The sequence below is a fragment of the Meleagris gallopavo genome, chromosome 5 (genome assembly GCF_905368555.1).
Source record: "Meleagris gallopavo chromosome 5, MGAL_WU_HG_1.1, whole genome shotgun sequence".
Taxonomy (NCBI): Eukaryota; Metazoa; Chordata; class Aves; order Galliformes; family Phasianidae; genus Meleagris; species Meleagris gallopavo.
The window spans coordinates 26,949,547-26,977,465 of record NC_139408.1 but is presented as its reverse complement, the minus strand read 5'-3'; the positions used below and the strand labels follow the sequence as shown (position 1 = coordinate 26,977,465).

General features: G+C 44.9%; 2 protein-coding genes across 10 annotated transcripts in view; one reads left to right on the top strand and one right to left on the bottom strand.

Annotated features, from left to right (window-relative positions):
* TTC9 (tetratricopeptide repeat domain 9) lies at positions 1 to 27,632 on the top strand. Of its 2 annotated transcripts, none has more exons than XM_085224927.1 (3): positions 1 to 358; positions 22,211 to 22,285; positions 26,487 to 27,632. In XM_085224927.1, exons 1-3 carry the CDS (start codon positions 1 to 3, stop codon positions 26,564 to 26,566), a joined length of 513 nt encoding a protein of 170 aa, XP_085081053.1. In that variant the 3' UTR covers positions 26,567 to 27,632. The 2 variants fall into 2 exon arrangements, with proteins under 2 accessions (XP_085081053.1, XP_085081052.1); XM_085224926.1 differs by having other exon boundaries at positions 22,211 to 22,393.
* Positions 353 to 27,919, bottom strand: part of MAP3K9 (mitogen-activated protein kinase kinase kinase 9) — a 105,481-nt gene continuing 77,914 nt past the window's right edge. For 3 of the 8 annotated variants that reach the window (XR_014883533.1, XR_014883534.1, XR_014883537.1), the window contains one exon: positions 3,834 to 12,546. The gene's annotated coding sequence lies outside the window, so the exon portion shown is untranslated. Of the gene's footprint in view, positions 2,726 to 3,828; positions 12,547 to 27,919 lie in introns of those variants that run through there. The other 5 variants (XR_014883541.1, XR_014883546.1, XR_014883535.1 and 2 more) reach the window with 4 other exon arrangements.

Below are 27,919 nucleotides of genomic sequence, written 5' to 3'. Positions count from 1 at the left end.
ATGGAGAGGGCGAGCCCGGCGGCGGGGAAGCTGAACGCCGGCGGCCGCGGGGCGGGCGATGGGCACGGCCCCGCGGGGGGCAGCCAGCCGCGGGCGGCGGCGGCGGGCGGCGCGGAGCCGGGCGAGCTGATCGGGCGGGCGCTGGATTTCAAGAGCGAAGGGGCGCAGTGCTACAAGGACAAGAAATTCCGGGAGGCCATCGGCAAGTACCACCGCGCCCTGCTGGAGCTCAAGGCGCTGCTGCTGAGCCAGGAGCCGGGCGGGCAGCGCCCTGCCAACGCCGCCGCGGGCGGGCTGAGCGAGGAGCAGCGGCAGGCGGTGGAGGCCATCGAGATCGACTGCTACAACAGCCTGGCAGGTCAGCGGGGAGCGGGGCACCGGGACCCCCGGCCGCGCGTCCCTTCCCCCGCGTCGCGCCCCGGCCCCGCCGCGCTTTTAGCGCGAGTTCGGCACCCGGGCTCTGCTCGCGGCCCCCCCGGCCCTCCCCGGGCTGCCGCAGGCCCCGGCGCTGGGTGAGCGGCGCTCGGAGCGCGGAACCGCGGCCGCTGAGCCGAGGCGGTGCGCCGCTGCCCCGCAGCCGCGGGCGTCCTCCGGTCCGGTCCCCGCCGCAGCGCGAAGCCGGTCCTGTAAGCGGCGGCACGGCGGGGAGCCTCCCTCACCGCGACCGAGGCAAAGCAGAGGAAGGCATCGGGTGCTGCTGCAGTAGCTCCGAATAGCGCTGGGTACCAAAGGCGTTTTCTGGCCCCTTAGCTATAAAAGTTGAAGGCAAATATAGCGCTGGCTTTTCGCTAGGCGCCAGTCGCAGCTGCGGCCAGCAGACGTGGGCTCATCCCTCCCATCTGCTCGGGAGAGGTGCTGCGGGAAGATGGAGGGGAGGGCCGGGGATCGGCGCACTTTGAGGTCTGGTTCGGAAGTCCCCACTGAGGAGCTGCACCCGTTTCTGCTCCCGGGAAACACATGGATGCTTTCTTTCCAAGCCCGAAAGCATCCCTAAAACAAAAACTTGTGTCTACATACATAGAGGGTAGGGAAGGTTTGTAGCCTCAGTGAGGTGCGCAAAATGACAAAACTGATAAAGCTCTGCTGTTTTCAGAAGGATGAAGGGTCACTCACTACCCTTTATATCCTTGGGGAAAAAATGGTGAAAATCAGGACACTGGTGTGTCAGCTGTCACCGCCGCCTGGTTCCTGGCTTTCTAGACACTTGGCAAGCTTTGGTTCCTGTTGTCCAGGGCTAAAAAAAGAGGCAGAATAAAGCAAACCGGGTTTGAAGCATCAAGCCAGAGCCTTCTCCTGTCTAATCCATGCCGATCTGTTATGCTCAGTGTGCCTTTTGGGATGTAGCGGAGGGGCACAATTTAGCCCCCATTTATCACATTTCCAGATATTCCTCCTTCAAAAGCCTGTTGAAATCGCGAGGAGGGAGAGGCAGGTGAGATTCCAGAGTGATAGCATAATTGCACAGCTGTAATTTTGCCTCTCACAGAATTTCTGTTCGCCGGTTTATTAAAACCCATTGTATGTGGCAAGGCTTGTTGAGATGAGTGGAGTTAGTTATACAGAGCCCATCCTACTATGAACAATTCCGCACGGAGTGTTTGTGGGTTTGCAGATGTACTCCCAGGAACACCTCTGCCTGCTGCCGAGGCACAGCGGGGACACGGCAGAAGGGCTGGGCTTACCCCAGCGGCACTTCGCTGCACGCACAAGTTCTGCTCGCTGGAGGTTTGCACAGTGCCTGCAGGGTCCTTCTGCAGGATGGTCGTTGTCCATTTATTTGCTGTTTCTGGTTTCTGCGGGGAATTTTTTTCAATGCTGATTGTATTTGATTCTGTCAGTGGTAGCATTCTGACGTGAGAAACCTGCTCCATCTTTAGCCTAGATTTGAACAGATTTCACCTAAATTTAATTGGTGTGAACACAAGAAGAGATGACAACAGTTAACCCTAGAGATGCAGGCAGTGTTTTCCCTGGGGTAACATGGCAGCAGGTCAGGGTGCCCTTTTGCCCACAGCACTGTTTGTTTTTGGTAGATGGACAGCAGAGAGCGGAGAGCAGAGAGCGAGAATTTGTCCTGGAGACGCCGAGCAGGGTGTGCTGCGCTGCCTGAAGGAAGTGCCCCTGTTGGAGAGGGGAGCGTGCAGCTGAACAAACTGCGGTGCTGCTCCTCCCAGCACAGCCCCTGAGCTCCCGCTTAGCAGGGGGATCTGTGAATTAGCGTCTGAAGGGAAGGAGAGGGGTGGGAGGGAGCTCCTCCAGAACTGTCATAACAGTTAGTACACCTTCCTAATAGAAACCTCACGAGGTGCAGCAGTGGGGCTGTATTCTGTAAGGGAGTGGTGCAGTAGCAGCCAGCGGATCTGCTACACAGTGAGCTCCAGCACCACTGCCTGCTGTTGGAGCAGCAGTTGAGGTTATTGGATGCGGGGAAGAGAGGAGACGCAGGGCGTTCTGCTTCTGAGCACTGACTGGGTGCCTCGAGCTGTTTTTAAAATAAATAAATCTGCATTGCATAGTGCAGAGAGGATAACAGCCATACATGTTAATTCTAGAGAAGACAGTTTTTCACTTAGCTCTGATTTGTACTTGATAGCATTAGCAGCTGTCATCTGAACGTCCTTATTATCGAGTTTCTTCAGCACCTCCGCTTGCTCTCCAAGCTCAGCAGTTAGGAAGCCCACTTTGGTTTTGCACTGTTGTTTTCACGCGGCCAGCACACATTCACCTGTCAGAGATGTTTTGCATGGTAAATATAGATGTGCACACCTAATTGCTTGCTTAGAGTCATACAGAAGAGCACATTAGCCACGGTTATAATGCACTTAGCCAAGTAAGCGGGTGAGAAATACACACCCTGAGGGGATTTGGGAGAATTGGATGGGTGAAGGTTGTGCCCACAAAGAGTACAATTGGGTTGGTTTGTATTTTATGTGGGCCAACAGTGAACTGTTGTCAGTGCATTTATTGCTTTGCAGAATGTAAAGTCACAGATTCACGTAGAGCACCTTCAACAGGCAGTTCTCATACTGCAGTGCAGGGCAGCTCATTCTTGCCTTTAATCAGAGCCCCAAAATATTTGGTGTATTTTCTTAAGTTTCTGCTTGCGAAGCTATGTGTCACCCCCAAACCTAAACTGTTCAAGCCCCATCACACAGGATTCCAGAACCTTCTGGTCTGTAAATTCCTGTGATTTCTGTAAATTGCTGGCCTAAGATTTTCACTGCTGGCCATCGGTAGTACTGCTCACATTTTCTTCACAAAACTATGAGCTGGGCCACATGGCTAGCCCCAGGAGTTTCGCCTGAAAGAGACTCACCCCTCATTTGCACAACCCAGCTGAGAGCCCTTCGTTTTGCCCTATGTCCGTCTGATAAATGTTACTGGGCACAAGGGCAGCAGCGTGGTCAGGGCTCCCAGAAATCACTGCTGTAGGAAAAGAAAAATCCTACCAGCAGTGCACAGCCTCGCAGAATGAATGCAGAGCTGTGAGGCAAACAGTCATTTCTTTATGACTCACTGACGGTCTCTGACCTTGAGGAAGTCACTTGACCTCTTTTTGCTTCTCTCAGCCCATTTGAAAAATAAAGAACAGGGACCACGATCCAGTCCTGGTGGTGCATTCAACCGAGTTTTCCCAAGTCAGTGGTTTGTATTCTTTGAAAATAAAGATGAATGTAGGAACAATGCCTGCAGAAAAACAAGCTGGCCAAATACCGCTCGTGTCCCAGTCTCCTTTCCACTCATATAACATCTCGTGCGTAGTTGAAGCTAAAATGTCTTTTGAACCACAAGTAGGTAGAGAGCATCTACCTGCTACAAATGCAACCACTGTCTCCATTAAATGCAACAATAATTTATTCCAGTGTTACAGCCCGAAGGCTTCAGAAGATCTGCCCAAAAGGATCTCTGCAGAGAGGTGTAAGTCCCAGTCCTTCCAAAGCAGCAAAATGCACAAAGTAAGCATAGTTTTAAGCTTTGTCGCGAGGGAACATTGCAGTGTGATAAGCAAACCTTTGTTGGTTTTCCCAAGCATGCAGAAATACTGGAGCTAATCTTGGCAGGAAAAGCAGAATCAGAGACAGAATGAAGGACGAGGAGTGATACTGGGAGATGTGAATGTTCCATTCCGCCTCTCTGTGCTGACCAGTTGTATTAGCTTCATCAAACTTTCTTTGAACCTCAGTGTATACATCTGCATTGATGACCTCCTGGGAGTGCTGGAAGGCTTTGTTATTTACATGAATGTCAATTAAATGTAATGTGTTCATCTCCATTGAAGTACGCTTATTTTAGTACAGGAGTCCTGTCAAGAGGGCACACGTACCTGCAGAGTATTACAAAGCATAGCCATCCAGGTTGGGTCTCAGCCTGGACAGCAGGTACAGCCTTCAGAGAGTAGTCTCTGAGACAAGGGGCCTTAATCCAAGTGAAAATACAACTGTGTATGAGAAAAGATGCTAAAACTTGTCCACGCTGACCACCCACTAAGACTCCTCAAAAGGAACCTCTGCTAAAATCCCACCCCAGTATATAGCAGCTAACAAGTACAGACTCTACCAGGACACATTGCTGTGGGTTTTAAAGCAGCCTTGGATTGTTGCTGGATGTGAAGTTTTTTTACATGCTGCATCAACAAAAAACAAAACCAACACCACCAACAACAAAAAAACCCCAACCACTTGGTAAGGATGCCATGCAGTGGGAAAAAGAGAGAGCAGCAAATGTGAGCAGGATGTGGTTGCATTTTCACTGAGGTGGGAGTTTCCTGACACTTTTAGTTTAGATGCATCTGCCCAACCAGAACGATGGGAACGTCTGTTGTACAGACCCGGCACAGTCCTTGTTCCACATAAGTGCAGTCAAAACAGAAAATGAATACAAGTGACTGTGAGGCATTTTAGTGATAGGCCCAAACCCTAACATGTATTTAAATAAGCGAGATTTGAAGCCACTGCCATGAATTAGTCTGTACAAATCCTCTGTATTTACCTATTCCCTTTTATTTTGGAGAACAAAATTCTCCCTGCTCAGGGAAGAGTTTTGTATTCATTGAGAGAGTGGGATGGGAAATACTCTCAAATTTGAATATGTCTGACAGCACTTCTCTTGCTGAGGCAGGAGACGCATTTTTTTCTCTATGTCACTCTTCTTCCCAAGCCTTTTCAAAACTTGAGGCTGTGGTGGTGGCAGGTGTTTTTGCAGCCGCTTCTACCAGATGCCCAGTTGCCTTGTCCCAGCTGATCTCATCACATGATTGCTTGAAGCAAGGTGTTGTTAAAGTACAGAGCCCTATGCTAGACTGCCCTGAGGAGTTGCAGTTCTGGTGAGCTGAGGTGGGTCCAAGGCTAACTGTGGCTCACCAGAGGAAGTGAAGCAGGAGGCATCAAAGAACCACAGAGCTTTTTCGGGAACACAGAGCAGTGATTAATTTTTTTTACCTAAGGATTACAGATTGTTCTCCTCCTTGAGGTGTGTGTTGGTATGCTTTCTGTGAAGTCTGTAGTAGCACCTCCTCCCAGTTTTACTCCATCCTCTTCTGAAATGCTGTCCTGGAGTTTCCTCCTGGAAGAGTCCCACGGTGAGTTGCAGTGAGTCACAGCCTCTTCCTCCTCCCCACATTTCTATCAGTGATACTCTGGAGATGGTTCACGTGGTTCAACAAAGCCTCATGTGAAAACCAAAGCTGGTTCCCAACCTATTGCTAGATACATCCATGAGCTCCACGGTTACCTTCTTTTCTGGGAGCTGGGCCACCTTTCCATGGTTCAGCAGGTGGAGCATCCTTCTTTTTCTCCTGTTCAGTTGAGCTAAGACCCAGAAATTTCTAACCCAACTTCAGACTTGCTTCTCCAATCGTTCTTCTAGAAATGCCTATCATTTCAGCAGCACATCCCCATCAGTGTTCTGTGAGTAGAATGACTGATGCTCCAAGTATGGAGGGTCATCAGAAGATTTCATATTAGGATTTTAGGATGAGCTCTAACACCCAATAAAAGAGACTGCTTTAAGGAAAGAAATAGCAAAAGAAAAGGGTATAAATAAAATTGGAGGTCTAAGTGTTGCCAGGTCCCACTTTCTTCCTGACACTGTGCCATCGTACAGAAAATAGCATGCAAAAGAGCGTGAAACTGAGGAAACAAAATTTAAGAAAGAGGAACTACATAACAAGGTTTTGAGAAAATTTACTGGCTATTTATTTTTTTCTATGTTCTCTTACTTTGCAGGTGAGAAATTGTGATATAGAAGAAATGTATCTATATATTATAGAATATATCTGTTTATTAATCTTGATTTCAGCTTACTCCAGTAACCATACCAGTGACTGAAACTGAGGGTTAAAAATGTTTTGAAGAAGAGACAATATTAACTATCATTAATTAAGAAGTTGTTACCAACAGCTGCTCTGGAATCTGTTTCCTTTTGTTCATTTCTGCACTGCATCTTGGATGGAAAACAGTAAACATAAGACATTGATAGATGAATGCAGGTAAATCTTGTGGTGGCTTGGAGCATTTCTATTCCTTTTTTCTTTAACAAAGACAGTAGAGTCAGTGCAGTTTCTGGAAGCTTCACTGGAATTGCTGGAGGTAGCGTCAGCTGGGGCAAGCTCACATGAGGTGGGGAGGAGGGAGGAAGGCATATGGCTGGCCCTGCTCCTGTACATCCGCCCAGGCGGCTGTGCTGTGCTTGGCAGCTCTGGAAGGTGGGGTTGGAGCAGAGAGGTCCCACCTCAGCATAACCATTCTGAGATTAGGACCATGCTGGAAATAATCCTGAGACAATTCATGAAGTGAATTAGGCACAGTCACGTTTTCTCTCTACAGTAACCCATGGCAGAAGGGACAGCTGGGAGCGATGATTTTATCTGTCATAGCTTGATGTGCCAGAGCTCATCTGTTATTATCCATAGGCAACAGCTAATGTCATGATCTTTACTTCAAAATCCACTCTATTCTCCTCACTCTGAAATTCTTGACACACCATCACCCTGAGGCTTATAGACTGGATAGCACCATCTGCTTCTCCCTGGCTGTATCCCGTGTTCCCAGTTCTCCCATCATGTTTCTCAGCTCAGGAGTTGGGGCTGCTGACGCAGTCAGTGCCCTTCCCACTTGTGTCCTTCTGCTCGCCCTCCTGGTTACAACACACACTTTTTGACCCCACAGGCAAAGTTGTGTCCCTTTCCAGGCCCTGTCCCCATTTTGCCAGTGAGGCTCTCTTGTCCTTTGTGTTCACAGGCTCTGCCCCACAGCATCTTGATGCCCTTGATTCCTGAAAGCTGATTTTACCTGTGGTATATTAGTTCAGGCCAGACCTTTTCTCCTTTCCTGGTGCTCTTTAAATCCCATCTCTGCTGTGAGACCTTCTCCAGTACATCCATTTTTGACAGGTAAATGCTTAGCCTTACTAAAGCAAGTACTTTTCTCACTGCTGCTCTGCATTCTCTTTCTTACTTTCACAGGAGCACTGTCTGTTGCGTTTCCTTGCTGCCAGTCTAGGGGGCTGTCATGAAGATCGTTCTGCATCAACGGCAGCAGCACCTCCTTTCATATCGGAGTGGCAGCAGCAAAACTCTGCTAATCTAGCCGTCGATCTAGTTTCCTAGGAGCTGCTGGAAAGGAGTAGCTGGGCCAGCCAGCGAAGAGCCACCAAACTAGTTTTCATCAGATTTTGATTCTGAAGCTCCTGTAATGCCCTGATTACAACTGTCAGTCTTCATGCCCCTGGTGTTACGCTGATCTGGCCGCATCAGGGTCTAAATGGCTCATTTCCTACTTGAGGAAACTCAAGTGAGGTATCTAACTTGCCCGAAGTCATTTTGCTCTGTAAAGCAAGAGGGATGAAGGCCCACTTGGTAGAACCTTATCACACAGTGGTGGAGATTTACTACCTGCCTCATATATATCTGTAAGGCTCAGCTTGACATGCATAGACTTAGCTCAGCTCAGCTTGATACATTTATCTTAAGTCCAGCTTGAAAGACTTTGCTTTCGACTCCAGGCAGCAGAACTGTTTGCTGTTACCTGAAGCAGATGGAGAGGAGAGCAGAAAGTAAGTGGTAGTATATCCTTGTTCTGCACAGTCCCCAGTGCGGTGTGTGGGAGAAGAAATTTACTCCTGAAAGCAAATTCAAGGCAGAGGAGGTGTCTGGACTTGAAAATTTATGTTAGACCCTTAGCACTTCCTTTGCCTATTCCTGGGCTGGCGTGACTAACCAACTTCTACCTCCAGTGTGCTGTGCTATCCCTACAGTCACCATCTAAAACCCACTAATTCACCCTGACAGGAAAAGCATCTTCATGATATACAGAACAATCTTTCAGCCAACTGCAGAGAAGAAGCTGTGAAAATTAGCATTCCTCCCCCTGCTCCTGCTCCCAGAGAGGGAGTGGACAGGAAGACCTATGTTTCTTCCATTCTTTTAGGTAATAGGTGAGCTCCTTGCAAAAGCTGTAGCCTCTCCCAAACGTGAACTACTTGGGGAGGCCATCAGTTAATCTTGCAAAAGCAGAGCTGTGAGAAAAGGAGTCTGTTACTGTAGGATAATTGTCATAAGTCAGCACTAGCTATACCTATTGCTCTGCCACAGCACCTTTTTTTTTTTCTTTTTGGTCTCTTATTTCCAGATGAATAAAAGATCCTCCATCCCACGTCTCTAGCGATGATTCTTTCATCAAACAGCACGGTGCAGAGTTAAGCCTCAACTTCTTCTTCAGTCACCATATTTTTTTAATGCTAGAATAATTCAAATCCCAGATTACTGGTCTCTTAAATGATTTGCAGTGATTAATTGCTCAAGACGCAGTAGCGCATTCATGTTGCAAAGAAACCAGAGCAGCATAAGATCCTCACCTATACTGGAAGCACAAAGAAAATACACTCACTTTCCTTTATATGATCTCTGTCTATTGTGTTGGGGCTCAGACTGTGGCAGATCAGGATTTTTGCTCATGGGGTGGAGGGTAAATTAAATTAATAGATGAATACAAAATAAATTTTTAAACTCAAGGCTGATTAACTTTAAGCACGGTGCCAGAAGGTATCGTGGAGTTAAAGAACCGAATAACGTTAGAAAAGAAGGCTTAGCCACAGAACTAATCAGAACATGCGATGCTATATTAGATAGACTAAAAACTGTAAAGCAAATATTACATTTTCATGCTTGATAACCACTGCTAACTGGTTTGGATTTATGAATAAACTCCTGAGATTTTCATTTCCCTTTCTATGTCCGTGTCACATAAATGACTCAGTCATCCTGTGACCAGCGAGCATATTCACATCCTTTTCCTCTTTAGCTGTTTCTACCTCACGAGCTCACAAATTTAAGCAGAAATTCTTGCCTTAAGTCCAAAGAGCATGATTTTAAGTTTTGTATTACTGATCTCCATCCCAAATAAACTTAACATCCACCAGGTCACGTAGGTCTTTTTATATGACATCATCATCCTTTTTACAATACCTTCTGACTTCACAGTGTCAGTAGTTCTACAAAAGCACAAAGGCTCAATTATTAAATGAATTCCTGAGGCATTCCACTCACATCAACTTGGTTAGCCATCATATAGTTCTCAGTATATCCTCATATCTCCTAGCAAAATCAAAAGGGTACACAGTCAGGACAGAGAAGTGGATTACTGGCCTGGCTTAGTACAGTGATTCCTGAGTTGCTGGTGTCTGAAAACAAGCCCCTTACTTGGGGTAGAAGTTCCCCTGCATACACTGATCAGACACAGTCTACCTCATTCTTCCACTGCCAGCAGTGCACTGCTCAGACATGGATTATGAAAAGTTTGGGAACAATGTGGGATCTTTATCTGAAGCACTTTGCTACAACTTATATTAAAGAGCAGACGTTTGATTAGAACACCAGCCAGTGCTCCTGCACAATTCAAACCCTGGCTTTCTCAAGCAAATAATGCACTGAATCATCACTCTAGTTTATTCGTTTTCAGCCTGATTTCCAAAGGAAATGAGTCATAAGCAAGCATATTTGCTATGGTTGGCCTCAGTAACTTTCCAACCTGTCACCTACCTGGCTTTGATGGAGTGGCAGTTATCTCAAATGCAGTACGTTTACATACAGTATAAACAGAGGGCAAGGATGAGATGAGGACACTAGAGGCCCAACCACACAGAAAGGTGAAGCTTAACCTCAGCTTGCATTGGCAGGCAGAGTCCAGTCAGGTGGCACAGACCTGACAGAGCCAGCTGTGCTCACAAACCACTTTTCTTTGTACATTTGTTCAGTGCAATTTTAAAGTTTTCAGAGCTTTGATTTTTACCTCTCGCTCTTCACTTGGTTAGAAAACAGTTGACTTGGACATCGTCTGCCTCTGATTGTGTCTGTTCTTGTTCTCTCCATCCCTCCCACAGAGGCCATAAACACTGCTTTCTGTTTCAGAACCTCATTAAAATGCAAAGGCTTTGGGCTACACAGGTGATTGGGTTATTATTTTAATGAAGGAAATGTTCCTCCCCCTTCAATCTCTCCTTCTTGCCAGTAAGTTTTCTCAGCTAGGGAGAGCTCAGGAGGGATAAAATTAAAAATAAAAAATAAAGAATTTCAGTCTCTATTAATTGTATGAAGGCTGCTCCAAAAGTAATGCCTCCTATTTTATTATGTTGGCTTATGATGTCAGAAGTGGATGTTGGTGGTACGGTAGTAGAGGTTGAACCCTCCCTCCAGTATTCCATGACATGTTGCTGCTGTGTGGCAGATGGTTAGCAGAGGGGCAGTCTGACAACATAGCAACTGACATGGAAGTGCGGATGAAGAAAAGGTGTGTCATTGAGTTCTTCCATGTGGAAAAAATGGCACCCACTGCATTCATTGATGCGTCCTGAACTTTTATGGAGACCAAACAGTGAATGTGAGCACTGATGCATTTCAGAAGTGGCGACAGCAAAAGATAAGACACATTCCGGATGGCCATTCACAGCTGTCACACCATGAAATATAGTGTCTCAATCAGCTCATCTACATGAATTGGCAGATTATGGTTAGGGAACTGTGTACAGAGCTGAATATCTGCTTCACTGCATTGGAAATGATGCTGACAGCATTGGAATATCTCAAGGGTTGCACCAGGTGGATCCCACAAATGGGAACAGAAGCATTTTCCTAGCCATGATGCCATCATACCAGCTATAAAAGAGTGGGTCACTTCAGTGATGGAGATTTTTATGAACACAGCATGCAGGTTCTTGTCCTTCAGTGGCAAAAATTCATAGGTAACAGTAGTGACTACACTGAAAAATAGTGTTTCATAGCTAAGAATTTACTTTATCAAAAAGTGCTATTGTGCTCTCTGTATTTGTTGTAGTTTCCATGGAAATAAATAGGAGGCATTACTTCCAGAGTGGCCTGCATAAGTGGTCTGAAGACAAAAAGGTAAAGGCCTCAGACAGCCTACTTCCCACCCCTTCCTTAGCAGATTCTGCAATTGTCTGTTTCTCCATGCCCTGGGAGGTAAGGTGAGCTGTGGCTCAGCACTGCAGGTCACAGCACACAGGTGTTGTGCAACCACATCTCCCAGCCCTGCTATGGCACAAGATAGAGCATTAGTTCTCAACCCAAATTAATTGTGCCACAGTAAGCTGAGCCTGAGGCAGCTGTGGCATGTGCAATTGTCAGCAACCTCATTTGAGAGCCTTCAAGCTGCACCAGCTGCATTTCACACCCCCGCTGTCAGCTGTTTATTCAGCAAACCACACCTAGGAATGGAGGCTTTGCCCTGCAGCAGAGAAGGCATCTCAAGATCTATCAGTTCCTCCCTAGATTCTCCCTACTTAAAGAAATACCCTCCTTGCCTCAATGGGGTTGACAAAAGCTCTTTCTACTAAGTTCTTAATTTCATTACGTAGTAGTTCTTATAGTTTACTCTTTAACAGTTGTAAAACATTTGATTGCACATGTTAGAGCCGGACAGCTGTTGAACTGCAGGCACTCATCAGATGGTTGTCACTGTCTGATATTGCTGATATCTGATAAAATCACGTGTACTTTTCCCTTGTGAAAACAACCCAAGAGACCAGATTCCTTCAGTGGGTGGCCTCCAACAGAAGGCCAGAGGAGGAAAGGATATAAAGACCACACAGCAGTGAGAGAGTAAAACAATGCAAGGTGAAATACTTGGAAAAACAAACAAGGAAGGAGTGGTGAAATAAAAAGCAACTCGAACAGCAGAACAGAAGGTCAAACATATCTAAAGTCATGTTGACTGGACTAGACTGGACTAGATGAGTCCTGATTCTAAAAGATACAGACAGGTCAAGGATTACTAGATAAATATAAAGTCAGAATGAAGGGAACCTCCAGGGAATTTAGCCTGGCAGATCAACAATAACAGCCTTAGCAAAAACAAACAAGGGATTCCCATCTCTCCTCATGTGGCTGCAGGAGGAAGAAGTACTTACGGAGATTATAGAATAATGTGATCCAGGTGTTAAAAGCTGACTGAAGCTCTTGTCTAGGCATCAAAAGCTGATTGAAGTTCTTGTCCCACCAATAGCTTTCTAGAATCTTGCTCCTTCATCTCTTGGCTGGGAAAATCAAAGGCAAGGAGATTAGAAGATGCAGTATGAAGACAATCTCTGTTTTGGTTGAATAAAGATTTGCTGACTCACAACTGGGCATAGATTTTGGCTTCAGAAAATACTCCTTGTTTGCTTGACATCTAGGTTTTAACTACTACCAGGTAGGAATTCTCAGGAAATCAGTGGTGTTAATTTGAAGGACTGGTAACTACAGGAACAGGTAGGTCAAAATACTCTTTTCAAAACAGAAGCTATGAGGATCAGATGAAAAGTTGTCAGAAATTCTTTGCTTCCCAAAGGCTTGGCCCTTTGAAGGAAAACTTCTGTATTGTACCACTGAATCTGTGACAAAACAAAACAAAACAAAACAACAAAACCCAAACAAACATAAATTACCACAAATTTCAGAAGTATTTCAGAAGTAACTTAAGAATCATTTTGAAGTAATGAACACTTCTGAAGCACTCTTGAAAATTCAAAAAGTCTGAGATGTAGGAACTCTAACCCAAAACACATCAAAGACAGAAGTCATTCATGCCTGCTGTTAATAAGTGCTTATTGTATTCAGAAGTCTAGCTTGGAGGGTGTCACAGCAACCTCCTTCCATAGAACCTTCTGAATGAGTGGGCTACATGGTGGCCATTGGGAGAAGCAAGTTTGTGCTCCAAGTGTGACAGCACAATCAGTAACCAGATTGCAGAGCTGGACAGAAATCCATGCTCAAGCATGGTGTAAGGGTACAGGTAATGCATATTCCAGGTAACTTTTATACAAACTGTTCTTACACACTTCCAAAGCTAAGATCCTTCACGACTTCTCTGAGCAGTCTATTGAAGTGTTTATCTTTTCAGTATTAGGAAATTCTTCCCAGAAAGAATCTTTCCTGCTAAAATTTAAGCCCTCTTCTTACTTCATGAATACAAGAAGAACTGATTGTATTCTGGTTACAACCTGCTTCACATGACAGGGCTTTTTTCTTTTTATACATGTGAACATTGTAAGACTGCTTTCCTTCACTGTCTTCTTTATGTCTTGTACTCTGTCTCTTCTGTACCAGTTATTATTACTGGTGTTATCCTGCAGTTTATATCCACATTTTCTTGCAAGACTGTTACCCAGAATTAAACACAGTACTCATTTTTCTCGCAAACTTCTTTTTACACATGCTGGTGTGCATTTTTTTTCATTAATGGTATTGCCTTGTTGACTGATGTGATGTGGGTCACCCCCCAGATCAGTTTCTGCAGAACTGTCCTTCAGACAGTTGCTTTTCCCCATCCCAGTGTGGGGTGTTTTGTTTTCTGCCTAATTTTAGCACCTTTCACCAGCCCCTTCCAGATTGCTTCTTGTTTTTGTTCTGACACTGCTCCAGTCTGTGGGGACGCTTTGGACTTCTAGCCCTGCCTTCCAATACACTCCAGCATCTCCTCGCATCTTGGTGTTATCTGAAAATTCACAAGGCATTCTGCAGTCTGTCATTTAGATTTTTATTGAGAATACCAAATACCATGGGACCTAGGACAGATCAGTGCAGAACCCTACTAAATATTGCCTTGCTCTTCGATAACAAAGTTAAGTGTATTCATTTAGATCACTCTCCTTCACTTTGCTTAAGAAAATGTCACTAGAATTTGCCATTTGACTAGTGTAAAAGCCAAGATGTGTAACATCCACTGTTTCTCCTTTATCTTCAAGATTGATCACCCTATCACAGACTGAAATTAAACTGATTTATTCTGACAGCTCTCATTAGCTGTTACTTATCTCCTAGTTATCAGCCCTGTGCTTTCCAAGCCCCTAGAAGGGATGGCAGTAGGCGGAGTCCGAGGGTGGGCTGCTAGCCACAAAAATCCTGATGCACCAGACTTAGCAGCTCCTTTGAGAGCTGCTAGATGCCTGTTAGTGCATATGATGGTGGAAACATCAGAATTCTTCAGTCACTAAGGTCTCTATTCTGGATGTACTCCTGTACCGGTCCTTCTCCTGGAAGAGGTAGGAAGTACTCAGGAGCAGCAGAGAACTGAAGAAAACCAGGCTCTGCATTGAAAGGAAAGCATGGTCAAGAAAGCAGAAGGGGAAGGAACAATTGGCACCTGTCTATGAGTTAAGATCAGGCTAAGAAGAAGGCGGCAGCTTGGAAGAGGTGACTCTTTGGGCTCTCCAAACATTTGTCGATTATTTAGCATGAATCCCTCCCTACAGAGAGAAACACCCTGTCAAGCAGTTTGGATTTTAATTCTCCACACATTTCTCTGCAAGAAGAAACACACAGGTATATTTAGGGCTTTGTGGTACCTGGAGATGAATAAATGAGAACCATAGGCTGGAAAGTTGTACTGTCATTCTCGTGTTCCCTTCTCACCCCATGAAGGGTGTTCAGGAACTAGGAGTCAGCTGATCAGTTTATTGCCAGACATTATCAAGCTGTCTATAATTAGTTTCTTATTGGTGAGAAGCCAGAAAATCCTCTTTGTTTGCAAGCCTGGACTATAGAGAAAAGAGAAATATTTAATGGAAGAGATTGTCTGGAAAGTGTAGATTCTAATTAGTATCTCAGCCCTGTAGTGAAACTGTATGCAACATTTCTCTGAAAAAAATGCTGCTAAATATCTTCTTTGGAGGAACACTGGGTTGCATTCTTGAATGGCAAAGCTCACACGGGCTTGGTGCACATATGGATGCCTGCCAGCCTGCTCTGTTCTCTCAGCATAGGTTTCATATGTTCCTTCACATTATTCATCTTTCAGTGCCAGCCAGGATCAAAAGTTTTAACACAGATTAGATTGGGCTGTGCCATCCACGTTACTTGTGCAGCTTCACCTTCAAGATCACTTAAATTTCAGAGAAGTTTGGATCAAAATAGTCCAACAATCTAGATCAGTCAAGATCTTATTGGACTGCACTCTGAAATTACGGTAGCTTAATTCCAAGGTTACCTTCAATCTCAAATAACCCTTTACATTTAACCCTTTACAATACATCACCTTATGAAAGACACAGTACCCAATATTAGAATTTAATTATAATCTAAATTACTAACACATGGTTGAAATTTTCAGTGTCATTTAGTAACAGTATCTTCTTTAATTCCTCCGGTGGACACGATACAGCCATGTACTTCTATGAACAATGGTTACACAGACTGCCACGCACAAAGATGGATACATCCATCAGTGGCATGGTTAGAAGACTGCTGTCTGTTACAAAACATATTTGTTTCTTTTTTAAATCTGGTTTTTCTCTAGTTATATTCCAATATTTTTTCTTCTTAAACAGAAATCAAACCAAGACTTACCACTGTCATGTTTTTCTGAGGAAGAGCATCTCCATGAAAGATGCTGAGCCTTCTGAAGTAAGGGAAGTATTATGAGACTCTCATAGTCTTCCCTATTTGAGTTCTGTATGCGATAGGAAGACAAAACTGCTCAATGATACATCAAGGTCTTAATCATATGTCAGAATACAACCCTGAAGTGGTTAGATCGAAGCATCAATCGCACGTTTTCTAAAATAGAACAAGAATATGTTCCATCTCTCCGTGATTTAAACAGATTTTAAGTGAGTTGTTGGCTGCTATACTTAGGGTGAGATCATGTCAGAAAGTAAGTATTTTGCAGAGTTTAATCATGGTTATTTCTGGGAGCAACACTTCGAGTTTGTGAAATACATATTGAGTTTGTGGTGGTTGGAATACATAGCATTTGCTCAGAAGTAATAATCCACGCTTAGGCTGTTAAACTCCAGTGGTAGAATCAAGAATAAATGCAGTAAAGAAGAAATGTCCATGTCAGGCTCGAGCAGTAATGGGTTAGTTAGCTACTTCTCTCTGCTCTGCAGCCAGCCCAATTGATACTTGCTGGTTTGGTTTTTCTGTTTGTTTGTTTTCAGTGAATGTCATAGAGCAGTCGTTTGTCCTGCTTGCTTCATCGTAAACTCACCCAAGTGAATGAAATACACATTCAGTGTTGGTTTTTTTTTTGTTTGTTTTGCTCTGGGTTTTTTTTTTGTTGTTGTTTTGTTTTGTTTTGTTTTTTTCTAGAAGTCAAATCTCAGTTTCCCTAGATTTTTAGTCTAAGGAGCAGAAAACAAGTTATTTGGATTCAGACTCCACATGTGGGTGTCTGATAGTGGTTCATCCACAGGAGTGACTATTAGATCTGCCATAGGACACCTGCTCTTGTCTCCAGGGGATATTTGCAAAGGCCAGCTTTCAGGCATTGCAGAATAGTATCCCTCAGTGAGGACAGTGAACAGAAAAAGATGATTCACAGCAAGAATGCAAAGGTGGGTAACTTGTGTGCTAGAGGAGGTGCTGTCATGCAGGGAGACTAGTCACCTGTGCTTGAATTACAGCGATGTAAATGCTCCTCCTGGTACCCAGGCTAGCTTGTCCTGTGCCTTTATATCTTCAGCACTTTGTCCCAAACTTATCTCCACTTCTGCGCCCAGCCTTTGCCTCCTCAGCAGAGTTTGCTTACCCGCCCATACACCCCTTTCTTCACCCCACCCCAGCAGTTTTTCCTCCGTCCCCTCACAGCTCTCAGCCCCTGCCTCCTTGCCTCACCAGCATCAGTCTTTCTGTCTTTGTCGTAAGTAAGACAGTTTATCTCTGTTTGGTTTCCACTTTCTGCAATTCTTTCTTCTCTTATTGGCTCACTGATAATGAGATGTTTTCTGCTCTCTGTGTTGCCAAATCCCTACTTTTTCCTAGACTGGATTGTGTCCGATGTAGACAAAATATTTAAAAATTTGGGTACCAAAATCTAAGGCACTTCTGAGTACAAAAAAGCCATACTCTTTTGGTTTTATTTTCAGAAAGTTATTGGTTGGCCAGCTCCATAATACCCCAGGGATAACAGAAGGCACCTGCTTGACACAAATGATATCTGCCAGATTTCAGATTGCAAAGCCAAATGATGAGAGGACATGAGACAAATCCAAAGAGACAGTCACCAGAGACCTTTAACAAGGGAAAAATAAGATGTGTTTCCCTAATCTGCTTTTCAAAAATACCTAAACAATTTTGGCTGACATTTCCCAAAAGCAGACATTACATATGGAATATTTTAGTACAAAAACTTCCAAGACCAACAAAGTTGTAGGTGATTCTCATCTACAATGGAAGCAATCAATCTAAGGCAGTGGTACCAGCAAACTGCAGACAGGGTTGGACTTTGTGAAATATGAATTGAAAGCCGAGACATTCCTGAAGGGCCAAATCATTTTCATTCCATGGAAAAGCTGTAAATGGAATTCCTGTTTTGAGTAACACAATGCACTGAACTGAAGGAGCATGCCACAAGGTAGGGATATGCTAACACTGCACAGTAATTTGGCTTACTTTTCTGTAACATGGATAGGTCTTGAGCCTTGCCTGCAGCAGGAATTTGGCCACTGGGATAAAACTGGCTGGAGGAATGTTCTGGCATGTGGATTTATCCTTTGGCAAAACTTTCCAGGTACACAAGGCTTTTCATATTGTTGTTCAAAATCTCCATGTTAAAACCCATACATCTCACTTGCAGACTTAGTTCTTGGCTCGGCCAAAATTAGAAGACAAAAGTTTGGGTCAAACAAAGGTATTTGCATAACCTGCAGAGGTTTGCAAGTAGATGAGGTTTCTCTGATGACATGCTAATCAACAGCATTTTCAGTTGAACTTCACTTTGAAGGCTCAGAGAACAGTGATGAAAACTGAGAAAAGCTTTGTTTGGTTTTGCTTTAGTAAGCAGCTCCAGACTCTTCTTTATGCAGGCTATTAAAGAGAAGATGGAGTGAATTTATCAGTTTCAGTGTACTGACGCAAGTAGCAAACACAAGCTGTACAGGGTAGCAGACAAAGGTATAACAAAAATCGGTGGTTAGGAGTTGAAGCTAAAGAACCCCCTGCCATGGACAGGGCTGTCACCCACCAGCTCAGGCTGCCCAGGCTCCCATCCAACCTGGCCTTGAACACCTTCAGGGATGGGGCACCACAGACCACAGCTTCTCTGAGCAACCTGTTCCAGTGCCTCACCACACTGAGGAAAAAAAAATTCCTCATAATATCTCATCTAAAACTCCCTTCTTTTAGTTTAAAACAGTTTCTCCTTGTCCTGTCACTATCAGTCCATGTATAGGTCAGCCTCCCTCCCACTTATAAGCTCTCTTCTAGGATTCTATGATTTTCTTCAAGTACTGGAACATCATGATGAGGACTCTCTGCAGCCTTCTCTTCTCCAGGCTGAACAATCCCAACTGCCTCTGCCTGTCTTTTGCGTTGGGGTCCCCACACCTGGACATAGTACTCCAGCTGGGGCCTCAAAAAGGCAGAACAGAGGGGGACAACTCCCTCCCTCACCCTATGGGCAACCTTTCTTTTGATGCATCTGACAATACTGTTGGCCTTCTGGGCTGCAAGCGCATAGTGCTGGCTTGCATCAGGCTTTTCATCTATCAGAACCCCTAAGTCCTTCTCCACAGGGCTGCTCTCAGTGAGTTCTTCCAGTCTACACACACACATGGGATTGCACCAGGCCAAAGTAAAACACACTGCAACTGGTTTTATTAAATCTCCTTAGTTCACATAGTTGTAGAAATAAGGAGTTAACTGTTGATCAAGCTGACTTGATAAATCAGATACCAAATTGAGAATTATATCAAGTACGATGAACTAATCATACAGAGGGGAAGTGAAACATAATTTCTAGTAGCCTAACTTCTGAGCTGTGAGCTCAACTGATGCTGTTTTACAATGGTGAGACCCACAGAAACTGAGTGACTACAAGTGTGGGTTTGCATCTGCCCCTAAAGGGCACCTTTCTAGTTGCCAAATTGCTATCAGAGACGGTGTTGTGTGGGACCAAGCCCATTCACTTTCAAGAAAGCAGAAGGAGCCAGATAAACCTTTCTTGATGCAGTCTGTAAGTGAGCTCTGTTCCTCAGAAGGATTCACTGGGGGGCCTATTAAGAACAGAGAAGGAGAGTGAAGATGTGTTTTATGTGGTAAACAAACACTTCTAGCCAGAAATGCACGTCTGTTTAGGAAAATGACATTTTCAAAACAATTCTCCCCTGACTGAATTATGCAGGAATACAAGGGTGCCATGTGTCTTCCTTTTTTTAAAGCCAAATTACTAACAGGCTCAATATTTGCATTGAATCACAATCCATTAAGGTCATTTCAGTGCACAAGAGCTAAAAGCACGCACCTCTAAATATTTATAAGTGAGGTTCTCCCTCCAGGTTCATTTACAACAGCCACTTCCAATGTTGGTGCTCCAAATGGCCATCTCCTCCAGCATAACTGTTTCCTGCACATCCATCTGCTCATTTTGTTCCGATAAACACGCATCTCTCCTGCTAGCCATGTGGTAATGACTTTTCCCAGCCATATGCATAGTTACTAACACTGCCTTGCAGAATCTTTACTGTGAACATGAACCACAGAAAGAGCCCAGCTAGATCTCTGGAAGCACATTTCAGCTTATCAATTAGCAGGATTTGGGGTAGTTTTCTTTTAAATAATCCATGCAGCAAGTCCAGTATAGAATTACTGAATTAATATGCATTGTCCATCTGCCTGTCATCTTCAGAGTAACTTCTATGATGATAGCTGGAAATACCAAGTAGTAAACAAACAGACTGAAATCCCCCATCTAGTTGCTCTGCAAGGCAGTTTCCCAGGACGTGAGAGACTAGATCAGATTGGCAGTGTGCAGAAAGCTGTTGCCACTGCTGTACATTCTACTGGGCAGCAGACAAACAAAGCAATCCAGTTTCCAGGGCTGTGAAGCCAGCAGTAAATTTGCACTGTCTTTTTTTTTTAATAGCTTCCAAAAAAAAAAAAAAGGAAAACAAAGCACAGTCATTTCAAGCTCCATTAGAAATAGAGTGAGAAAAATCAATGTTTGACAAATAGGAAGGGACAAATTCTGGATAAGGAAATGCTACCAAGCTTTTAGAAAGGTATGTGGTGTTCTTTTTTAAACTGGCAATTGTTAGCAAGCAGTCAGATGCTTTTCTAATACCTATGCACTTCAATGTCAGAAGCTACTAAAATACATTGAAAGTCCATCACTAAAGCAAATGGGACAGAAATCTAACTAGTAAATAATGTGCCACTTGGCCAGACAGACCAGCAGTGGGGCAAGTTTAGCACTCCTTGCTCAGTGCATCTGTACCATAGATTCTCTACAGGTGAAAGGCTGTTTGTAATCATTTCCAGTTAGCTATTTAAACTTCAAATGTATACTTGGGTTAGGAGTGCATTCCATCCACATTAACTGATGATAGGCTCAGACTAATCAGGGTTTAAATGAATCTCTGGAGATCGTCTAGGCCACTATCCATGGAATATAAAGTGAGTTACAGAGAAGGTGCAGGGCTTACTTAAGAGGTGCAGCAGAAGGGAGATCTAGAACTATCATTTTTCTGATCCAGCATTGAATTATCTTGGCCACAGTTATTGTGCAAAAAATGAAGTCTGGCTGTTTGTTGGTGACATGTGAACAGTGATGACTTGGATTTCCAGGAGCAGTGAGTCTCCTTGCCAGAGAGGCACTGAGTAACACCACCTGTTAGGGGAAATTTCTCCCCATGGCCTGGCACTTGACATTGCCAGCCTCTGAACTGATCCTTGCAGCAGCATCCTGCCTTCCCTCCCCTTCTCTCCTCCACAGATTGTGTCATTCCCAAACTTGCCTCGGGTTATAGCACCAGAAGAGCTTGTGGACATAACAACTTTCTTCATTTCCTGTAGATGTGTGGCTTCAGTGTGTCCTATTCTCACTGGTGTTCCCCAAGACTGTCTTAATGCCCCGTAAGCCAAAAGAAGCTGAGCCCGGAGTGAGCACTAGAGTAAGCCCCGAGTGGCAATCAGCATGCCATCTGTAAAGCGCGTCCCCGGGATCACCCCCTAGTTGTGGGAAACTCACTGTGGGGATTTTCCTTGGCTCCTTGAGATTTCTGCAGGAATTGCCCTTCAGCACTGAGCCCTCAGCAGGCTGTTTCCCCACCATTGTTTGCCTTTCCTTTAGGAAGTCAGGAGAACTGACCTCTTGTGCTGAACCTTTGTTGCAGTACTTAGCAAAAAGCATGCAGCCTAGCACATTTTTTCCCTGCATTATAGCTCCAGGTGCCTCTGCTTTACTAACAGCACATTCCAGCAGAGCAGGTCTCCTCATTGAATCCTACAGAAAAACACTATATAAGACCTCCCGCATAAAAGACAATACATTATAAATTCAGCATCCTTGAACCACTAAGACCAATACCTAATCTAATTTAGTTCCTTTTTCTCCCTCTTGTCAGATAATTATTTTTTGACCTCCTTTTCTATACTGTTCCAAGCCCTATTCCCCAAATGAGAAATGATTCTACTCCAGGCTAAGCCAGTCACTACCACAAGATCACGTGAAGCTCTGGCTCCAGGGGGACATTTATGTTCTTGCTCTCCCCCCTGAGCCCCCAGAACAAACAATTTAATTGGTCTGAAATTGCAAAAATAGAAGCACTGGTATTTAAATGGTGAACAATTGGATTTGGCAAACAATGTGTATGACTGCACCCTTTCTGAATAATGAGTCTGAGTCACTGCCCTCACCTAGGCTACTCTTTTTGCCTGTGCAGATTGCAGGAGCAGAAATGCAGCCATAACGCTCCCTGCTCTCTCTCTCCCCCTGCCCTGCAGCCTGCCTGCTCCAGGCCGAGCTGGTGAACTATGAGCGTGTCAAGGAGTACTGCCTGAAGGTGCTGCAGAAAGAAGGTGAGAATTTCAAGGCACTCTACCGGTCGGGAGTTGCATTTTACCACCTGGGTGACTACAACAAGGCACTCTACTACTTGAAAGAGGCAAGATCCCGCCAGCCAACAGGTATGGGAAGGAGAAATGTGACTTTACATTGAGTTCCTTTGCATTTCTTTTCACAAAACTAAGTCCCTATCTGATTTTATTGATTTCCACAGGGCTGGACACAACTCACTTTATCCTTAGTCTTACTTCAAGGATTCTCCCCTTGGGCAGCAAGTTTGCAGAGTGTCAAAAGACATTAGCTGTGGCCTACTGCAGAGGCTGCAGCTCAAGCTGGAAGGTACCAGTGCTGCTGGAATGCCACCTTTGTGCAGAAGCAGGATAGGGAAGAATTCATCCCAACCAAAATATTTTATGAGTACGAGAACAAACTTTTTCATTTTAGCAAAACCAGAAGACTATTTGCAGTCCCAACAGCTATGCCTCCCAGCTCCTCTGTAGAGGAGCAGCATTTTTCTCTGCTTAGACAGACATTATCTTTAAAAGCATTCATTAGGATGCTTCAACTTGTGCTGTGAAGACAGTCTCATGTTTGTTCAAGTATCTGTCATCCACACGTCCAAAACCAAAATAATTAATTTGGAAAGCAAAGTGATTATATGCCCAAGCAGCCTAAGCTAGTCAGACCAGCCAGCTGTATGCCAACCTACCCGAAATCAGAAGGAAGCAGAGGCCCACAATGTAGAGATGGTGCTTTTCAAACCAATTTCGTGAAAAGAAATAAAATTTTGCAAGACTTGGAGGAAAATTAAAGGACCACAAGAAAGTCAAACAGAAACCATGTGCAAGGGAAACCCCAGAGAGCAGCTCCCTCCCACACCTGTGAGCACAGAGTGAAAGCTGGGTGTGGAATAGGAGTGAGTACAGTGGTGCTGGTGTGCCTTGAGCTAGAGGAGGCAACAGAGGTAGTCAGAGCTGACTGCGTGCAGTGTCCTGGTCCTGCTGGGCTCCTGCAGAGACAGTGTCCTGGAGAAGCACTGGGATTCCACTCCCCTTCCACCTCCTGTACAGGCACCCAGTCCCATCTGCCATGCTTGGCCCCAGGCTCTGGGCAGTCTGACAGCACAGCTGCGCACCCCACACTGCTGAGCAAATGTGCTTAAAAGCTCAGTTTAGCCTATTTACAGTGTACCCTTCTGCTTTCAGCCCATGCCAGAACCAGCAAATAGGGAAGCCTGTGTAAAGAAAAACAGAGGAAAATAAGTTTATCAGAACCTCAAGGTTAAGATAGGCTCAGATGTGAAAAAGCCTTTCTAGCTGAACCACTTTTTAAAATCTGTTCTGTATTGTTGTTCTTTTTTCTCCCCCCTCTCAGGAATACTATTTATTTGGTATCCCTCATTCCTTCCTGAATGAAAAACGAATGTATTCAACAGCAGCAGCTTCAAATACCACTACTTGCTGCAGAGAAATACCAGAAACTGTCCCCAAAGACCCTTAATGTATACAAAAAACAGTTCTGGCCTTCAGCATCAGACTCTTCTCTTTTACTGTCAGACTATCTGAGGCCATTGTTGCACTGTTTTATTTATGATTATTGAGAACTTGCAGGGTATTCAAGGGAAAGAACTGAATACTTCTTTAAGTAAGAAAGGATGTGTCTGTTGCAGCAGTAGGAACCGGGTGATGCTATCAAGAAATGTTATTATATGACCTGGAGTAACTCAGAGTCTCCACTTTCAGTGTCTCCATCTGCAAAATGTGATCATTTCTTTTGTCTGAGGTTTCACCAAGCTTGTGGTAAAGCACTTGGTTATCATTACAGTCATGTTCTGCCCTTTTTTTTCCCCCCCCTCTTCTCTCTTTAATAGGACTGTTTTTGGCAGAAATTACTGACAGTCTCTTCAGTGGGGGCAATTTTAAATGGCAAAGAAGAATTAGTTAGCAGATGGTTTTACAGATCTGTCAGCAGACCTTATAGCTGTTTATTGTCCACCAATAGTGAGGCCTGGGTTTGTCCTGATTTCTTATGCTATCTCCGAATAAAAAGAAAAACATACAAAAGCAGATAGAAATAGTACAAGATTACTGTATAACAATTCTGACTAAGAAACTGCTTGGAAAGATAGAAGAAAGCACTGCTAAGCTGTGCAGAGCACCCTTCCATAAACCAGTGCCCAGAAGCTGTATATCACAAAGCTGAACTTTCATGTAACAGACTTGGCATACACCTTACTTACCTTCAGCTGTGCTCAACTTCTTCCCATCCATCTGATCACACTATCAAGGTGACCACTGGCCAGAGATGCAAAGGGACCATGGGTTGGCCTGAGAACACCAGACACAGTGCTCTGGCCAGAGGGCCTATGCACCAGGCCAGCTTCCCATGCTACACAGGAGTTGGCTTTAATGCTCAGGACTCTGATCCTGGGAGCAAAGCTCTAGGCCACAGTACCTGCCCCAGAGGCACACGACCAGCCCTGAAGCTACAGGGAGAAGCAACACAGCAAAAAAGCCATAGGAACAGCCTGAGAGCCAAGAGATACATTCCTACTGCAGCATCACCATCTTTCAGCGTGGCCTGACCAGCCCCAGACTGCCCTTACCTGTTACTTACACATCAGTACTTCCTCACTGAGAAGCACAAAACCCTCCACTCATTAACTTTTAGTTTTGAAAGACTGCCTATGAAGCTAGAGTAGCACAGTATTATTTAAAGGAAAAGACAAGGCTCCATTTTTTTCCACAAGTAAAGCGCTACTCATTACTCCTCTCTAGTAAAGCAATAGCTCTCAAAGGAGAAACAAAACACGTCTCCACCTGCCAGCAGATTTTTTTTTTAGCTACCTTGCAATTAGACTTTCTCCCGCCCCCTGTCAGCGGCACCTTATTTTGCCCGTGGCTCTCTATGCCTGTTGCAATCTTCTGGGTGAATGAGGCTGTGCTGGCCTCTGACTGTGCAGCCCAACAAAGAGGATGGTTACCTTTGTGATAAGCTATCAGGTGCTAGAAGGGCAGAGCAGGTAGAGTGAAGGGAGGCCAAACACTCAGGACCACCCCCTTAACTGAACTGCTCCACTTCTGGAAGCTGTGCAACTGAAACTAATTCTGCTCTTTTTAAAAGGCTGCTTTAAAATTGGTTAGGCTGGTATGGAGTGCTGCTGCTCCTTATCTAACACAAGTGACAGCAGAACGCCTTGCTTCACTAAGGTTCCCCGAATGGGACAAGTAGCTAAATCACTGAATTCTATCCCTGAACTGACTTGGGTGATGCTGGTAAGCCTGCAGAAGGCTTAGCCCAGAGCCCCACCTCACCAGAGATGGCTTGGAAAGTCACAACAGCGTTGCTGCAATGGAGAGCTCTGTGTAAAGAGGGGCTGAACCACCTCCCATGGCCTCCACTTGAGCTGAGGGGCACAATAGAGGGGTCCACCTCTCAATTTTAAAGTAAACTTTGCACCTACAACTCCTTCGGTGGGTGCAGTACCTGCACTTGCTAGCAACTGGCACGGTACCAGTAGTGTGCTCATCTCTTTGGAAGCTCAAGCACTTCTCCTTTCCTAGCTGGTGTGGGGCATGTTGCTGTTTGGATGAGGAAGAGATGAGATCGCTCTCTCACTGTGGGCAGAGCAGATGCAGTGTGCTTCAGATTGATTTCTGAAGCTGTAATAACTTATAATGGACAAAGCTGGCCCTGGTTGGCCCTCTGAGTATAGCTGTGAGCAAAGAACCATTTTTAAATTAATACATAAGTGAAAGCAGTTATTTTTTATGCTTGCTTGCTTCTGAGAGCACACACCATTTGCTACTATGTGGATGCCAGGCTCTTGTGATAGCAGATCAATGTGATTGGAGATAGGAGTGACCTTAGCTGTAGAAGCATGAAGTCTTTCTGAAGACATGCTTGTGCAAATTAACCTGTGCCTTGAGTGAATGGCAAAACTTTGTGTGCTGTATGCACTGTGCTAGCGCAACGAAATACTGTAAGGAAAAAAATAACTTACCACTTGCACAGGGATCTCACAGCTCTCTACACAGACAAAGCAATGTTTCTATGTCTGTTTGGTTTGAGGGTTTGGTTCAGAGCCTCTTCCCACTGGAGCTGTTCCTGCAGCCCAGGAACAGGAGATGCACCACAGATGAGAGGTGTGGTGTGTCTGTCTTTCACGGGAAGTTTTAACCTCTCTACGTGTATGTGTGTGCTCTTTCCCTGCAGATACCAATGTCATACGATATATCCAGCTGACAGAGATGAAGCTCAGCAGATGTTCCCAGAGAGAGAAAGAAGCTTTGTGAAAATGAAGCCGCTTCAGCTGAAGTGCCCAAAGGGGAACATTTCCTTCCCAGAAGCCCATTTGGTGGATTTTCTTGTTTGCTCTGCCTCATCCCCATCTCCTCATCCACCCACTCTCCCTTGCTCTTCATTCAATCTTGGTTTTGAAAAAAGAGACTTAGATGCTGGGTATGGCTGCAGCAATTACCATTGCCAACCACGGTAATACCCCTTCCCCATGGCAGGAGAGCACAATGGCTACAGCCAGCCTTGTTCCAAGACAGTCTCACACACCTGGAGGAGGCATGTGAGGGGACCTCTCAGGTCCCAAGCTGACTGCTACTACCTGTAGGGAAGCAACCCCCAGACAACTCCTTCCTGACCAGACAAGCTGGAGAAAAACAGTTTCTACTCTGAGTGATCGATGGAGCTTAGAAGAGCTAAGAAACCAAGAGACCACTGGTGATTTCACAGGGGACAGCAAATGCCTTTTTACCATCAGCTCCCCCTGCCTGCTTCTCCAGTGTGTGCTATCAGTCTCCATTGAGAGCTCACGTGCTCCCAATCCAATTCCAGTGAAACTGTTTCTAAACATCCTCTTAATGAAAGCACAGAGCACCCTACAATACCCCCAAAGCTGTCCCAGTGCCAGAGGAGAAGGCTGTGGGGTACCACAGAAGGCTGGATAGACTGTCAAAATGTGGTGTACAGTATGAGGGAAAAACTGTGAAATAATTCATTAAAGGCAAATAAAAATTATTAATAGGCAACAAGTCCAGGCATTCCTTTTAGAAGGGACTTGTGGGTTTCCCGTATCCAGACAGGCAACATCATCTAATGGGGTCTGTGTAGGGTGGGGGACAGGGACATCTCCATTCATGTACCAGCTCTGCCAATGCCTTGCTGTGTGGTCTTGGGCAAGTCACTTAGCCTCTCTGTGCCTCGGTTTCCCCATCTGTACACTGGGGATAATAATACTTCCCTACCTCGCAGGGGTGTTGTGAGGATTTACTAGTTCATGTTTGTAAGTATAGTGATGTACAGTGCTAAGTATTACTAGTACATTGGATTGAGGTCTTGATTCTCCCACCTTGTGTTGGTGCTTCCTGTGTCCTCTTTTTTTCTTTTTTAGCAGAACATGGTGCCAACAAACAGGGCAGGACCAACAGCTTTGGAAGCCATTTCAGCAACCCAAAGGGTCTTTCAGACCTACTGCGGCAGTCTGATCACTTCTGTGAATTCAGGCTCCTTGGCTCAAGGGTTCTTTCCTGGAACTGCCAATAATGGGATCAGTAAGTGGCACACACACATCTCCAATGGGTCTGCCCCACCACACTGGGGCATGCGGAATCACTTCCAGCTACAGGGTGAACACG